The sequence below is a fragment of the Panthera pardus genome, unplaced genomic scaffold (genome assembly GCF_024362965.1).
Source record: "Panthera pardus isolate Hobbes unplaced genomic scaffold, ASM2436296v1 HiC_scaffold_16, whole genome shotgun sequence".
NCBI lineage: Eukaryota > Metazoa > Chordata > Mammalia > Carnivora > Felidae > Panthera > Panthera pardus.
The window spans coordinates 114141864-114157569 of NW_026526721.1; the positions used below are offsets into that span (position 1 = coordinate 114141864).

Below are 15706 nucleotides of genomic sequence, written 5' to 3' on the forward strand. Positions count from 1 at the left end.
AAAATATAAATAAACAATTTAGAAAGTCAGGTAGCAACTGCACATATGCCCAAGTTGCCACCAAAGCCAACTTTTACTCCCATTTTTCTACTGTCATGTATGGCCATAAGACAATCTCCACATGGGCCCTTTGCTTTGTTCACCCTGGTACCTTCACAGCCTATTGTCCTTTCCTTTCCTTCTGTGGCTTCCATCCGTACCCACTCTTTGCCTTGGGATTCCTTCTTCCACAAGACTACTCTTAAAATCTATCTTCGGTTACTCTCGCTTTTGAATGTATTTGCTCTTAATTAATGCTAGGAAAACAAAACAAACAGGCAGAAACAGTAAATAACAAAGATAGGTAAATTCCAAAGGTTACAAAATCTCACAGTGTTCTCAGAATAGTCCTCTGGGCTATAGTTGTCAATTTCCTGAAAGAAAGTAAATTTCTCCTTACACTCAATGCCACACGCGCATACACACACCCACATTTCCATCTCTACCTTTTCACTCAGTAAAGCAGGGCTAATGCAGTAGATGCCTTCTTTGCTCAGAGGGACAATTTACATTTCTGGTGACCTCCAGATTGGGTTATGCCTAGCTCACTCAGTTTCTGTTGTAGTCAAGAGCAGCCCCTTATGGGGTGCCTGGGTGGCTCAGTTGGTTAAGAGTCCGACTCTTGGTTTCAGCTCAGGTCACAATCTCATGGTTTCATAGGTTCCAGCCCCGAGTTGGGCTCTGCATTGGCAGAATGGAGCCTGCTTGGGATTTTCTCTCTCTCCCTCTCACTCTGCCCTTCCCCAACTCACATGCAGTCTCTCTCCCTCTCTCTCTCTCTCAAAATAAATAAATACACTTAAAAAAAAAAAAGTGGCCCCTTCTGGAATTTCCATATATAGAATGACTCCTAACTTGAAAGAACTGGTAGCATCCTCTACTGAGCTAGGTCATTGCTGAAATTGTATGAAAACTGTTTCCTAACTAATCACAGAGCTCTCTGATTGAAACATTCTAAGTGCACATTCCCTTTTTCCCACACAGGCAAACATATATAAGTTAACTATACCTCGTATAAATATATTTATTTCATGAGTTGACATTATTTTCTTTGAACTATGAACTAACAGAATTTTCTATGAACTACCTGTATTCATTAACAGGTACATCTTGTTAAATACATATACTTGCAATTCCTGGCTTTGCATTGCTTCTGTCATGAGAGTCTAATCCTATATCTTTTCAGAAAGGTTTATTCTAGAGAATAATTTTATGGTAGAAACAGAATTTTTGACAAAATATTTTTTAAATGTTTATTTTTGAGAGAGAGAGAGGTAGACAGAGAGAACGAGAAGGGGAGGGGTGGAGAAAGAGGGGAAGTCAAAATATTTCAAGTGACCATTTTCTTGTTCCTGGGCCAGACAAGTCCTAATAAAGGTAATATGTAAGCAGGTTATCTGATTTTTTTAAAAATCCCATTATACAAAATCTTTAGTCTTTTCATTGGTTATATATTTCTTAAACCAAACAGACCCTTCACACCAAACCGGTGGTTCACAAACCTGACTATGCATCAGACATTCCTGGAGGGCTTGTTAAAATACTTTTTGCTGTGCCTCGCCCCCACTTCTGATTCAGTAAGTCTATAGCAGAGTCAGAGAAACTGCATTTCTAACAAATTACTAGGCAATGTTAATGCTGCTAATCTCCAGACCAAACTTTGAGAACCATTCAGTAAACTATTTGGCTGAATGAATCTGAAATCTTATTACAGCCAAAAATTATTTACAGTGGTAACTACTTCATGAAATAGTCTTGCGTTTCCACATGTATAATGTATTGTACCAATCACATTACAGGTTATTTTGACAGTAAAATAAATCAATCCACACATCAACAAATATTTGAGTTTGGAAGAGTGCCAAGAGCATTCAGCTGATAGTCAATTCTATTTTTTCTTTATTTTTTTTTTTAGAGAGAGTGAGTGCGGGAAAGGGGCAGAGGGAGAGGGGCAGAAGGAGAGAGAATCTTAAGCAGGTTCCACACTGAGAGCAGAGCCCGGCTGGGGCTCAATCCCGCAACTCTGGGATCATGACCTGAGCCAAAATCAGGAGCTGGATGCTCAACCAACTGAGCCACCCAGGTGCCGCCAGCTGATAGTCAATTCTAATGCCAGCTTTACAATAACCGTGGTCTTGGTGCCAACAATCTCCCTAGACCTGAGTTTCCACATCTGTAGAACAAGGGGAATGAGCAAGATGAGGTATCATCCATATCTAAAAAGCACCTGATGATTCTTTGCTACTACATATAAGCCAACATGCTGAGTGAAGTAAGGGAGTGGGAGACACAGAACTTGCTCCTTAGTGGGGGACACAAGATAAATACCCAGAAGAAGATACCAGCCTAAGCCAAAGGCAAATCTCACATAATGGTGCTTCAGAATTCCATCCTGGTGGAATGACATTAGGAAAACCATCTCCTCACTCAGGCTCAGACTAAGGGAATATGGACCTGTTCTAGAATATTCATAATATCTTTAACAGAGAAAAGCTCTTCCCTCTTTTCTTTCTATCTTCCCCCTTTCCTTTTTCTTTCCTTTCTTTTCTTCCTTTCCTCCCTTTTTTCCCCTTTTTGATAAATACTTACTGGGACTCGTAAGACAGATGGAAATGCCGGGGTAAACAGCTTGAAACCAAGTCATATCAGCTGAAAAAGTTACGTCACCTCACCCAGCCTGTTTCTTCAACTTTAAAACTGCTATTGTAAGCCTCATATGAGATAATACACATAAAGTTTTTAGTGAAGGGCCTGCCACATGGTGAGAAAATGTATAGCCTTGTATCTTCCCAGAGTGTTATATATACAGTGCTAGAAACTTGAGTAATCTGAAAATGAACAACGGCCATACATGTAGGCCTTGGAGATGAGTAGAGAATGAAGGAGGGACAAAAAAGGATGTGAAAACTAAATACATAGACCAAGTGGGGAGAAAAGGAAAAAATTCACTACTTGTGGATTAGGAAATAGAATAGCACGGTGATTAAGAGTTTGTGAGGGGTGCCTGGGCAGCTCAGTCAGTTAAACATCCAACTTTGGATCAGGTCATGATCTCACAGTTCATCAGTTCAAGCCCTGCAACCAACTCTGCGCTGACAGCTCGGAGCCTGGAGTCTGCTTCAGATTCTGTGTCTCCCTCTGTCTCTCTCTGCCCCTCCCCTGCTTGTGCTCTTTCTCTCAAAAATAAATAAATAAACATTAAAAAAAAAAGAGTTTGTGCTCCAGGAGACAAGACTACTGGATTTGAACCCAGGCTTTGCTAGCCGTATTGTGTGATTGTGGCAAATTATTCAGCCATTCTGTACCTGTTTCTGCATGTGTAAAGTGGAAATAATGATAGCTTCTAGCCTTTTATTCTTTTATTTTATTCTAAATGAGCTAAAACCTGTTAAGGGTAAGATATATTTGGCACATTATAAAAGCTTAATAAATGAAAGCTGCTATTATTATCATCTTTCAACCTAATTCTCTAGTCACTCCAGTAAGGCTCTTGTTCTTGGGAACACTAAACAGCACAGAGAGGCTATCATTGCTTCCAGTTGGAACTGCATCAAGTGCATTCCTGGAATTGCTTCCCTAAGGACTCCTGCTTTTCTCTTATGAAGTTGATAACATGTAACGTTTAGATCAGGTTCACACTCCTTTATTAAAACTGAGCAGAGGACTTGCTGCCTTTCCCAAATCTTGCCGCACATTAGAATCACTGGGGAGCTTTTTAAAATACCGAAGCTCACATTGCACCCCTTAGCAAAATGAAATCGGAATGTTTGGAGACAGGGGCCAGGCATCAGTAGCTCTTAAAGATTCCAATATGAGACAAGGTTGGGAACCTCTGGTTTAACAGACTGGTTTTCCTTCTGATGTTGGTGCTAAATAAATTAATGACATTACTGGGACATTGTTTCATTTTTCTATGTAATGTGTGTAAAAACTATGACAACATAACAGGGCTGATGAAGTTGTAAACTAAATTGCTCTTCAGACAGTCGATAGTGCCCTCTGGTGGTGTGATTAGAACCTAAAAATAATCTACTTTTCTTGCCTGGTAAGAATGCCTTTAACGCAGTGAAAAGGTGTCAAGGAGGACTATCCTCCACTTCTATGCCCCTTTACCATTTATACGTATATCTAGAAAGGGAAATTTAGGTCTAGGATGTAAGCTAATCAAGATCACACAAGAATCATTGATAGCCGTGAAACTGAAATGTAACTGGTCCTCTAACTTCCCCTTCCTCTCAAGGGCGTCCTCCCCCAGAGCAGCAATGTCTTCATAACCTCCCAGTAACAGCACCACCCATGTGCATCAATAGCTTCCGGGTTCTATTTCTAGCTCCCAAGCATGACCTTGATTCCTGCAATTGCCAAACACAGTCACATAACTGACCCAAGCCAGAAGTACCTGGAGAGGAGTAATGAGGCCTAGGGTTTTTACTTCTTCTGTGGGGTAGAAGGAAAAGGTTACACTCCTGGCTAGGAAAGTCTGACTGACTGGGCCCTCTGGTTAAGGCAATAACTGTCTCCATACCCAATGAAAGGTATTGCCATCATCAGTAGGAGGTGATTCATCTTGACATATCTCTTCTCTGTGTCCTGAATCCAAGAGGCTTCATATGGGGCTTCAAGTAGGGACACTGAAGCCCAAATACAGAACTATTTTCTCCAGGCAGGTTTCTGAAAGCCCCTGGCTAACCTAGAGTCTCAGCACTAATGGGGCACTAGAGATGTGGCATTCTCAATATGAGGGAACAATGAATGATGCCACAATACTAACAAAAAGCACGCGATTGTAGGGTCTGAAAGAAAGTAAGAAACTGTTGGAGGGTAGAGGCTGAAGATTTAGGGACTAGGGGATGGGAGAAGCAGGGTGGGGGATGGGGATCCTTGCAGACTTGCAGAGTTGAGTCTCTGAAGCAGAAATACAGTAGAATTGAAGATTAGGAGCAAGGGAGAAGGGAGGTCTGGAGCCCCGTTATGTCGTTTCCCTGCAGATTGATACTGAGAACAGTAACGACTCCACTGCCCCTACGAAGACTTCGGGAGCTGAAGCCTGGTGGCCACCACAGTGTGACTCCCAGAACATTAGGGCTTCTGGGGACCAAGACACCATCCTGGCCAGTGTGAGTTGAAGAAGATCTGGGCATCCTCAGCCATCTGCCCTTGCTTGGCACAAGGCTGGGTCGGGCGCAGCTGTCTCCCTGCTTCTTCTTCTCCTTGCAAAATCTTGATTTCTCTGAACTTCTAATGACATCATGGTCTAACAAACTATGACAAGTCTAAACGAGAGGCTTCGCTGACACCATCCCGGGAAAACTAGGGATTGTCTCAGCTTCGGCAGCATAAGGAAACATACGGGTTAATCCTGCCTTTTGCATTCTGATGAGAGAAAAGCTTCCCAACACGGACTGAGATCCTGCAGGGCTTTCTTGGAAACATAGTCCTGCATAAGGAGGATGCATGCCCACAGAATTCTGGGATAAGTAGTTTTTGGTCTCCAGGTCCGCATTCCCAACTCCGCATGCGCATTGCGAGCTGGAGCCTGGTATCTGCTCTCGCGAGAAGTGGGCACGTGCCGCCTCCCGCCGAGGCTCCGATTGCTGTAGCCTGAAGGGCTGCGGACGTTCTGCTTCTTAATCGGGGTTCTGCCTGACCTTCGGATGGCGTGGGATTTATTCATTCCAGAGCTCACAATTTGGAAAAGGCTAACAAGCTAGCTGACAAAATGGCCTGAGTAGAAGGGCATGTATTTTAATTGCTGTGCTGAGCGGAAGCGAGTGGGTGAGAAAGGTTTCCCAGAGCAACTGAAGTTGGAGCTGAAACCAGAAGGACCGCAAGGCAGGAAGCCGGGCAAGGGGTATGCAGGGCTAAGGCTTCTGTCAGAGTATAACGTGGTTTTAGTGTTCTGCTCCCACCTGAAATTTGTATCCTATTTTAGTAAACCGATAATTTCTCAAGTACTTCCTAAGACGCCCATAGTTTTATAAAACTAGTAAATTTTTGTGTCTTTAGCTAAGTTTAGCCTGTGTGATGCCACGTACAGATGTTTTTGCGTGTTTTTTGTTTTTTGTTTTACTTTTGACTTTTGTGGGACTTTTAATGTCTTTGTGTATATTGTCAGTTGTTAAATTGTATGATGTGAGGTAGAACATTACACTAGTCTTGAATCAGGAAATGGGGATTTAGACGGTAGGCCTTGGGATAATTAATCCTCAGTGATGACGAAGAAGAATATGTAATTTCGTTGTGTTTGTTCTGGGACTTTGAACTACCTTTGAAATCTAAAACAATAATAATTGTAATGATTCCCTAGCTTAATGAGTGAGAATGTTTAGTAGCTGGAGGAGGAAGATGACAACATCTAGTTACACAGCAGTATTCCAGTAAGATTTTTAGGTTGATGTGGACTTTTATTTTACTGTTTGCGTGGTGTTTAATGTGGAGGGAGTAGGAGAGGAAATATGTTGGGGCACAGGTCAACCATGCAGGGTCAAAGCTTGCTGTGATGGTCTCTTAGTTTTGTTTTGGATTTGTGTTTGTTTCATATTGTTTTTGTTTTACAGGCGATCACAACCGTTTGACCTAATGATTTTTTTTTTTTTTTTTTTGTCTTTACTGTGGTGCAGAAGCGATTACATTCAGTAGCAACTGCACTTCATATTTTGAATTTGGATCTTTTTCTGGGCTACTGATAGGCATTGCGATACTGTCGTGATGCTAGGCAGCCTCCCAGTCAGCCATGTGATCCCAGGGACAATCAACTGGTGAACTTACAACTATTCTGTTTTTCACTTACAGTACAGTATTCAATAAATTACATGAGATAATCCACACTTTATTATAAAATAAGCTCGTGTTAGAGGATTCTGCCCCACTGTAGGCTAACAAATCTGAGCACTTTTAAGGTAGGCCAAGCTAAGTGATGGTGCTCTGTAGGTTAAGTGTATTAAATGCATTTTCAACTTAAGATATTTTCAACATAGGATAGGCTTATCAGGAAATAACCCCATAATAAGTTGAGGAAGATCTGTAGTTTGTTTTGGGCAGAGACAATATCCATTAAGGAAGATTCTTGCTAAGTGTGGCATTGATTGCAAGGGACTCTTGCGGTGGGTGGTGGACAGCAGGACAATCCCTTGGCTAATTAACATCAACAAAATCATGTCAAGTCTTAGTGTTTGGGAAAACAGTTACTCTCTTGTTATTTCTGTAGTCCAGCCCTAATTCTACATTAAGTTGATATTGAGAAATATAGAACTGCATTCTTTCTGGGTTTAGTTGGATGACATTTTCATTTCTGTTTTATAGTCTCAATAGACATTCTTTTACCCAAAATAAGCACTCCATCATATTTTAAATGGCCTGCTTCTCTGACTTGGTGCTTTTTTTCCTCCAGCTTTAACGAATCCTTTGCAACACACCCATTGAAATCGTCAATCCCCTCTAGTTTAGCTGCTTCCTCGTCCGTGAAACCTCCTTTCCCTAGTTTCCAGAGCCCAGTATTTTTTTTTTATCTGTATTACCCCACTTTGTTAATCTCCCTTGCAGTTTAGTGATTTGTATCTCATTGGGTGTGCCTTTCTGCTTTATAATCCCATGTAAGACATGCATTATTTTCTTTTGTATAGTTAGAGACTATGTATTAATTATCTTTTTTTCCAGTTATTTTTTTTAAATTTAAATTTTAGTTAATATACAGTGCAATTTGTTTTCAGGAGTAGAATTCAGTGATTAATCACTTACATACAACACCCATTGTTCATCACAACTTATCTTTTATTCTCAACCATGTACTATACACTTTTGTATGTGTATATACAAGTGTCTGGCACATAGACCTCTGTAATTCCTAGCCTGAGGCCAGGAACCCCTGGCAAAGTTAATAATATTTATCCACCTATTTTTGGTATAAAAAAAATTAAACGTACCTCCTCAAATAAAAATGTATAGGTTTAAAAAAGCTTTTCAAAAGTATTTTTCCTGAAAATACATGATTTCAAGTTTGTTAAAAGCTAATTAAAAACTCTTGATTAAAAACCTGAATAAACTAAGTTTTAGGTGATCCTTCAATAATAAAGGGATTCTTGGGGTAAAACATTGAGAACTATTCTATTTAGTACTTAGAAAAAAAAAAAAATTAAGAGGTGCCCAAAAGGGATTGTGGAAGAAAGCTCTTTTCCTTTCCATCTGGCAGCAGCCATTTCACTCAAAGGTCAACCAAGATGGGCGCTTACACGTACATCCTGGAGCTATGGAGAAAGACACAGTCTGATGTAATGCGCATTATTCTCAGTACTGCCAGTTACTCTGCGCTCTACAGGGTACCCCATTCAGCCTGACATGCTAAAGCCCCCAGACTGGGATACAACGCCAAGCAAGGTTGTGTCATGTATCGGATTCACATGCACTGCGGTGACTACAAATGCCAAGTTCCTAAAGGTGCGACCTATGGCAAGCCTGTCCATCATGGTGTTAACCAGCTAAAGTTTGCCCCAAGTCTTCACTCTTGCCTAGGAATAAGCTGGATGCCACCATGGGGCTCTGAGAGTCCTGAATTTTTACTGGATTGGTGAAGATCCCACGTACGGATTCTTTGAGGTTATCCCCATTGATCCATTACATAAAGCTGTCAGAAGAAATCCCGACACTCACTGGATCAGCAAACTAGCTCTCAAGCACAGGGAGATTCAAGAATTGACCTGTAGGCCCCAAGAGGCGTGGCCTTGGAAAGGGTCACAAGTTCCACATGAGGCAGCTTGGAGAAGACGCAGTACCCTCCAGCTCCACTGTTACTGCTAATGTAAGTAAATTAAAATTCTTAACCTAATAAACAATTTATGACGTCAATATTTTTTAAAATATGTTTGCCACTTCTTTCCTAAATTCAAAATTTTCTTTCAAATAAAGGGTAATTTTAAACAAGGTTATAGTGATTTCTCTCTTACCAGAGTATCTGAAAAAGCACATCTTAGAACACCAGGCTAGCTTTGTTTCGCATTGTTTCAAGAAAAAAAATCTGTATTAATGTTACCGGTAAAACTGTGTCTTGTCCTCTCAATTATCTTTTTTTTTCACAAATTTATAATGTAGCCAACTGTTGTTTCCTGATAAGCTCAATTTTCTGAATATTTACAGCCATCTGTGTTGACTTAGTATGGGGGTACATCTGACTTTAATCTCTTTGACCCAACACCTTCTAAAAATATTTGAGAAATGGAAATTTCATTTGTAAATATTACAAAGTTAGCAGTTCAAGCATGATATTAATATATTCTCATCCTAAAGTTTCATCTGTTTATGAACTTGAGTCTCTTGGAATTTCTAATTCTATTAGGTCAGGAGATTAAATTCCTCCAAATATGTATTCAAATGCTCTTTTTTTCTTCAAATCTGAGAAATGTGTTTGAAATTTTGCAGGTTTTTTTAACTTTCTAAAGGATGGCAAGTTAACCTTAATTTTGGATTAGCCTATGTATGGTTGTAGGATGCAGCGGTTTGGTGAATTGTGATGATGACTAAAAACTGATTTGCTAATACTATATAGTTTCCCACATTAAAAAAGTATTTTTCATAATATCTAAAGTATATTTAGAGTTGAGGTTTTGTTTTTTTAATTTTCCAGCCATAAAGGAGGCAGAAAAATTTTCACCAATCCTTGCAGTATTCATTAAAATAAGAATTTTCACCATGGCCATGACAAGAACCCTAAATAATTCCATGGCCCAGAGTTGTGCTTTCCTGAAGTTAGGATCCCAGACGGGCCTGATTCTTCAGCAATTCTGGTCTTCTGCTGAGTAGGAGCATTAGTCAAGGCCTGAAGGAGGAGGAAACAATTATCTCCTGAGAAAGCCTTCTGTAATCTGGAACACCACAGATTTCTCAGAATGGGAGTTGAGATCAGAGTGTCTCCTGGTTCTTGATGAAACAATTCAGTCCGATCAAGGACACACACCTGGGAAAATGACTGGCTTCTGGAAACAGTGTTATTCTGGTATTTAGGAATAACCCAGCTGCTGAGCACCAGGAAATTCTGGTATTTAGGAATAACCCAGCTGCTGAGCACCAGGAAATAAGCTTCAATCAACTATACTTCTTGTTAAATGCTAGAGACTCATTAGATAATAATTCTATTTCAATAATAGTAACGACAGAGCATTTATTGAGTGCTTATTTCAAGGCAGGCACTTGATATTCATTATATTATTGAAGATTTTTATTTGGCATTTTATATTACTTCCTCTGCCCTGCCAGCTGATGTACACAGAAATCTGCCCCAGTATCTGTTGGGGTCCTGACTAAGTCTGAGAAAATTCTGTTGTAAATAAGCCACAAAAGATTTTATATTTGATCCTTTCCTCTGTATTCTGTATTAAAAAAAAAAAAGTTCAGCAATAGTATTGTATCAGTGTTAATTTCTTGATTTTGAAAATTGTACTTTGGGATGAGCACTGCGTGTTGTACGGAAACCAATTTGACAATAAACTTCATATATTGAAAAATAAAAAAACAACAACAAAAAAGAAAATTGTACTGTGATTATGTATATTGTTAAAACAAATGGGGTAAGAGGTATGAGGGAACTTTTTGTACTAATTTTGCAACTTTTCTGTAAGTAACAAAAACAAAGTTGAAACACTTCATAATTTTTTTTTATTTAAAAAAATTTTTTTTAATGTTTATTTATTTTTGAGACAGAGAGAGATAGAGCATGATGAACGGGGGAGGGTCAGAGAGAGAGGGAGACACAGAATGGGAAACAGGCTCCAGGCTCTGAGCTGTCAGCACAGGGCCCGACGCAGGGCTCGAACTCACGGACCGCGACATCATGACCTGAGCCGAAGTCGGCCCCTTAACCGACTGAGCCACCCAGGTGCCCCACTTCATAATTTCTTTAATACAATTTAGTTTATATTTTTTTATAATTTTCTTATGGCAAAAGGGCAATACATTTTCAATACAGAGAACATTTTACATGCATATTATAAAAAAGAAGAAAATGAAAATCCCCTAATTCAACCATCTAGAGGTATCTGATATAAATACCTAGGTATAAATTCACTGAGGTATGTGTATATGGATGTGTAGTAGTATGTATTAATTCAATCACGGACTCCATTTGCAGAGATAATGCTTTGTATTTTTTTATTGAATTTAATTTGTCTTACACCTTCAGTTTGCCTAATGGGAGGTAACTTAGTCACTTCCAAGTAGTTTGGGCATGTTAAGATTTGAAGTCAATTAAATACAGGTTTCAGATTCAGTCCCCATTCTGTTACTCTTTAGGGGGCTTATGTTTGGGTTCCATTCACCTTCAGCAGGCATCGACTACCGATATAACTTGTCCCACCTCATCTTTAGGCACCAGCCTCCTGCTTCTGTTGGCTAGAACTATGACCTAGTGAAGTCCTCCAGCCTTCACAGAGCTGGAGAGTCACTGGGGACTGTCGTAAGATTTTGAAAGGCTGCCATTGAGCCCTTTAACAGAGCCCCTTTATTAGCCTTTATTCCTTTATTGCCTTGGCACATTTCTCATCTCTTAAGACTCCAAGATCTGCAGAACCTTGAGGCTACAATCTGGAAAATAAAACATAGCTTCCTTTTTTAATGGGATCTCAGAAATTATTGAGCTATCATCCCTCCCTTTGTCATGCTTGGCCCAGGGTGATGGATGGCATTCAGGCCCTTTCCCTAAGATACACTTAAGAGATTTACTCTATAAACTCTCTTATGTCATTCCTGAAAATTCTCCTCTTCTATTGAACTTTGTCACTATCTCCATATGGGTGAACAAAGCAAACAAGCAAAAACACATCATATATAGTCTTCCCGAGCCTGTTAGTTATGACATAAACTTGGAAGTTTTTGTATCATAGCAAGACTTTTGGAAATTAAGATTCTTAAAGTTGCTGCAAATTACATTTCTCTTTCCACTGCTGGTTCATGCTTACAGGTGATAGTTTAGGAAAACGAACAAATGGCTCTTGAAAAACTCATTGAATACCCCTCATCGTCTGCTGTTGGAAGAGTAAAATGGACTACTCTATGAAGGGCAAATGTCAACATCGCTCACATTCACAAATACATTTCCTCTGATCCTGCAATTCTCTTATTAAACTTATGGACCCCTAAGTGCAGTTCAAAGTCACTATCAGCTTCCTACTCTGGTGCAGCTCCCGCACCAGTTAAAAGGCCGGCTGAATTAGCCTCTTCTAGGCTCCCAAGGTGCAGAGCCCAGCCTTGCCAGCCCCGCAGTTGCAGCCGGGCCCCCTGGCCAACCCACCCCAAATCCAGTTCTCCTCTGACTGTCCTCAGACTTGTTCACAAAAGCCAATCGTGGAGCGCAGTTCCTCCTACAGTTCCTTAAGGAAAATAGGCTTCTTCCCACTATGCACCTGGGCAGCGACGTGCTTCAGGTGAAGCTGGTCCCCCTCACCACTCCCAGCAATCACCAACAAAGTTATGCTATGCCTTTAATCTACTAGAAATGAAAATTTTCCTTAAAAAAAAAAAAAAAAAAAAAATGCAGGAGGTTCTCCTGAACTCCGTATGCTCAGATTCGATAGCGACACTTCAAATGAATAGTTTGAGGGCAAAACACTCAGGGTTCGCCACAGGAAGTGAAGGAAAGTAACTCCATGCTATCTCCAGAGCTCGGAAAATCTCGGGGCTTATTTAGAAGACTCCGTCACAGGTCACATCAAATGAGGAAATTAGAGGCAGGATGAGGTAAGGCCTGAAAAAGGGGTCTGAGACGTGAGGCCCGGGGCAAACAGTGGAAAAGAGAGTCGTCTCCCTGTGTTTGAACCAAGGGATCAAACAAAACGCAGACACCGCCAACACGCCACGCGAGCTCCAAGGGCCGCGTGGCTTTCCCGCGCGCCCGCCTTGGGGGCGGGGAAGAACCCGGATGGAACCGCCCCTGCAGCCGGGACCCCCTACAGTCTTTGAATCCCTGCGTGGGGCGGAGTTGCCCTCCTTTCTGTGCTCTGATTGGTTCATTTTCCTAGGCCCCTTCCTCGCGATTGGACTTTGCCAATGTCAGTCACGAAGCGTCGCTGGTCTCCCAGATTGTTGCTAGAAGGCGACGGCGTCGACGTTTGGCTAGCCTCGCGTCTTCCAGTCGTGCGCTTTTCCTCAGGCGCTCGGAATCTGCCCTGGGCTTCTCGGCTGTGGGGCCTGTAGGGAGGCGTATCGAGGCGGCTCGAGAGCGATTTGGGGCGCCCAGGCGTTCCGCTCGTCATCCGCTCAGCGCCATGTCCTGGATGTTCAAGAGGTGAAGGGGGCGGAGGGGGTGGGGCGTAGGGGGTAACGGCCTGTCGGCGTCCCCAAATGAACCTGACCTTCCCCGCGTTCCCTTCGAGCTCCCTTCGCGTTCCCAGTGCAGCTGGTATTCGTCCTGCTGGTAGCTCGTATCGCCGCGGGAGAAATAAATGCATAGCCTTGGCTGGAGAGGGGAGGCTCCTCTGGCGAGCCTCATGCCAGGGCCTTGGGGAAATCTCTCTCAAGGGCTGTGGTGGTCCTGGGGTTCAAAGCTCCTCTCTTTAGCCCGGACCTTGATTGAGCAAACACCGGTTAGATGCCCCCTGTGCGCTAGGCGATGTGCTCGAAATAAAGGGCCGATTAAGACAGCCCTTGTCCCCCAGTACCTCACAGTTTATGTGCATTCTTAGGCATGGAAATATGTATTTTCAGTGGAGCCAGAGGATTAATGTACGGCGTAAAAGGAAAACGCGGGGAAATAGCTTCCATCTGTTCTTGGCAGAGTGGAAACTTCCTGGAAGCGCCTCAGCCGGCTTCCTCTTATTTTCCATTTTTCAGATTGGTTTACACGCCTATTCCTGAAACAGTTATCCATGAGGGGTTTGAGGATACCCTTAAACCAACGGAGTGGGAAGCTTGCGTTCAGCTTCCCGTGATGGCGTGGTTTGGGTGCCTGAATAAAACAAGGGTTCTGTTTGGAGAGAATTAAGGTAGTGGATGCTCGATTTATCTGTAACGATATAAATAGCTTCACGTATAATAATAGTTCTATATTTGCAAGCCTTTTCTAGTTCAATTTCTGTTGAAATTCGGTATGTAATTAGAGTTACAGACATCACATACATCGCAATTTAAATAGATGGTCTTCACTAGGAAGGAGATTTGCAAACCCTTGTTGGAGTTTTCATTTTGAGTACTTGGTGGGTAGAAGAGGCATTACTGAACAGGTAGGGTTCTTGGAAACCTTCCCCACTCCACACCCTGCTTTACCCAGAGAAACTCTATCAATATGCGGCAATTCCCACTAAAGATTTAACATATTGAAATGAGAAAACAAATGGCCAAAAATCTAATATCGTCTTTGGGAAATACTTGATTAAATATTGTATCGTTTTTCTGTGCTTTTTTTAATAGAGATCCTGTTTGGAAGTACTTGCAGACTGTCCAATACGGAGCCCATGGAAATTTTCCACGCCTCTCATATCCAACTTTCTTTCCCCGTTTTGAATTCCAAGATATTATACCTCCAGACGATTTCCTAACTAGTGATGAAGAGCTAGATTCAGTTTTATTTGGAACTTTGAGAGGTCATGTAGTTGGACTACGCTATTACACAGGAGTAGTGAGTATAACATTAGATATTAAGATGAAATATACTTAGAAGATAATATCTAGAAGATAAGAATTGGAAGGTGGCTTTATAATTAATACTTATTTTAAGTAATTAGAGTGTATCTGAGCAAGAGATAACAAATAACCTAATGACTAATTGTTTTTTTCCTTTTTCTGGGCACTTGTATCCTGTTTATAATATACAAAACACTTTTTCCTATATGGTCTCATTTGATGGCTGCAATGATTGTGTGGCAGATAGGACATCTATTATCCGCCCCCCCCCCCTTTTTTTTTTTTTAATTTTTAGAGAGAGGGCATGAGTGGGAGAGAGGGGCAGAGGGAGAGAGAGAGAGAGAGGAGAGAATCTTTACCAGGCTCCACTGGGTGCTTGATCCCATGACTCTAGGATCATAACCTGAGCCTGAAATCAAGAGCTGGACGCTCAACCAGTTGAGCCACCCAGGTGCCCCTATTAGCCCCTCTCTATAACTGAGGAACTGAAGCTTAAGAAGATAAGATGATTTGTTCAGGAAGTACAGATACTAGGTACATTTGCAAAGTGACTTCCAAGTCAGTTCTTTGCCTTCTCTTGTGTCCCTCAGGATGTTTCTGTACTCTAATATTTTTAATTTAGGAAGATTAATTCCTACTAGATAAGGGAATTATCTGTTTTTAGGTCCTTTTTTTTTTTCCTTTCTGTAGTAAGACTGTCTCCCAGTTTTTCTCCCTACGTCTGTCTTTCTGTGTCTCTGTTTGCAGTGTGTATGTGTATGTGTGAGAGTGTGTGTGTGTGTGTGTGTGTGTGAGAGAGAGAGAGAGAGAGAGAGAGAGAGAGAGAGAGGGAGAGAGAGGTAGTATATAGGACTTTCTCTGGTCAGTAATTTTCTTTGTTATGGTTATGTAGTATGTTTCTGTGCTCTTTGGATGATATGTCTCTAGTTTTATTTTTTAACTTTTTAGGAAATGTTTTAAACGTGTGAAAGTAGAATAATGTAGTAAACCACATACCTGTGATCCAGATTCAGCAGTTAAAAAATTTTTTGCACATTTGTTTCATCACTTTTTCTTTTTCTTTTAT

At 41.2% G+C, this 15706-nt stretch overlaps 1 protein-coding gene and 1 pseudogene across 6 annotated transcripts in view; both read left to right on the forward strand.

Annotated features, from left to right (window-relative positions):
- The first annotated feature begins 7862 nt into the window (after window positions 1-7862).
- On the forward strand, window positions 7863-8832 carry LOC109257998 (60S ribosomal protein L15-like; annotated as a pseudogene).
- A 4365-nt stretch (window positions 8833-13197) lies between these two features.
- Window positions 13198-15706, forward strand: part of HLTF (helicase like transcription factor) — a 51616-nt gene continuing 49107 nt past the window's right edge. For all 6 annotated transcript variants that reach the window (XM_019439161.2, XM_019439169.2, XM_019439165.2 and 3 more), the window contains exons 1-2: window positions 13198-13306; window positions 14428-14635. In XM_019439161.2, the coding sequence (XP_019294706.2) occupies window positions 13287-13306; window positions 14428-14635 (228 nt within the window). In that variant the 5' untranslated portion in view covers window positions 13198-13286. The remainder of the gene's footprint in view (window positions 13307-14427; window positions 14636-15706) is intronic.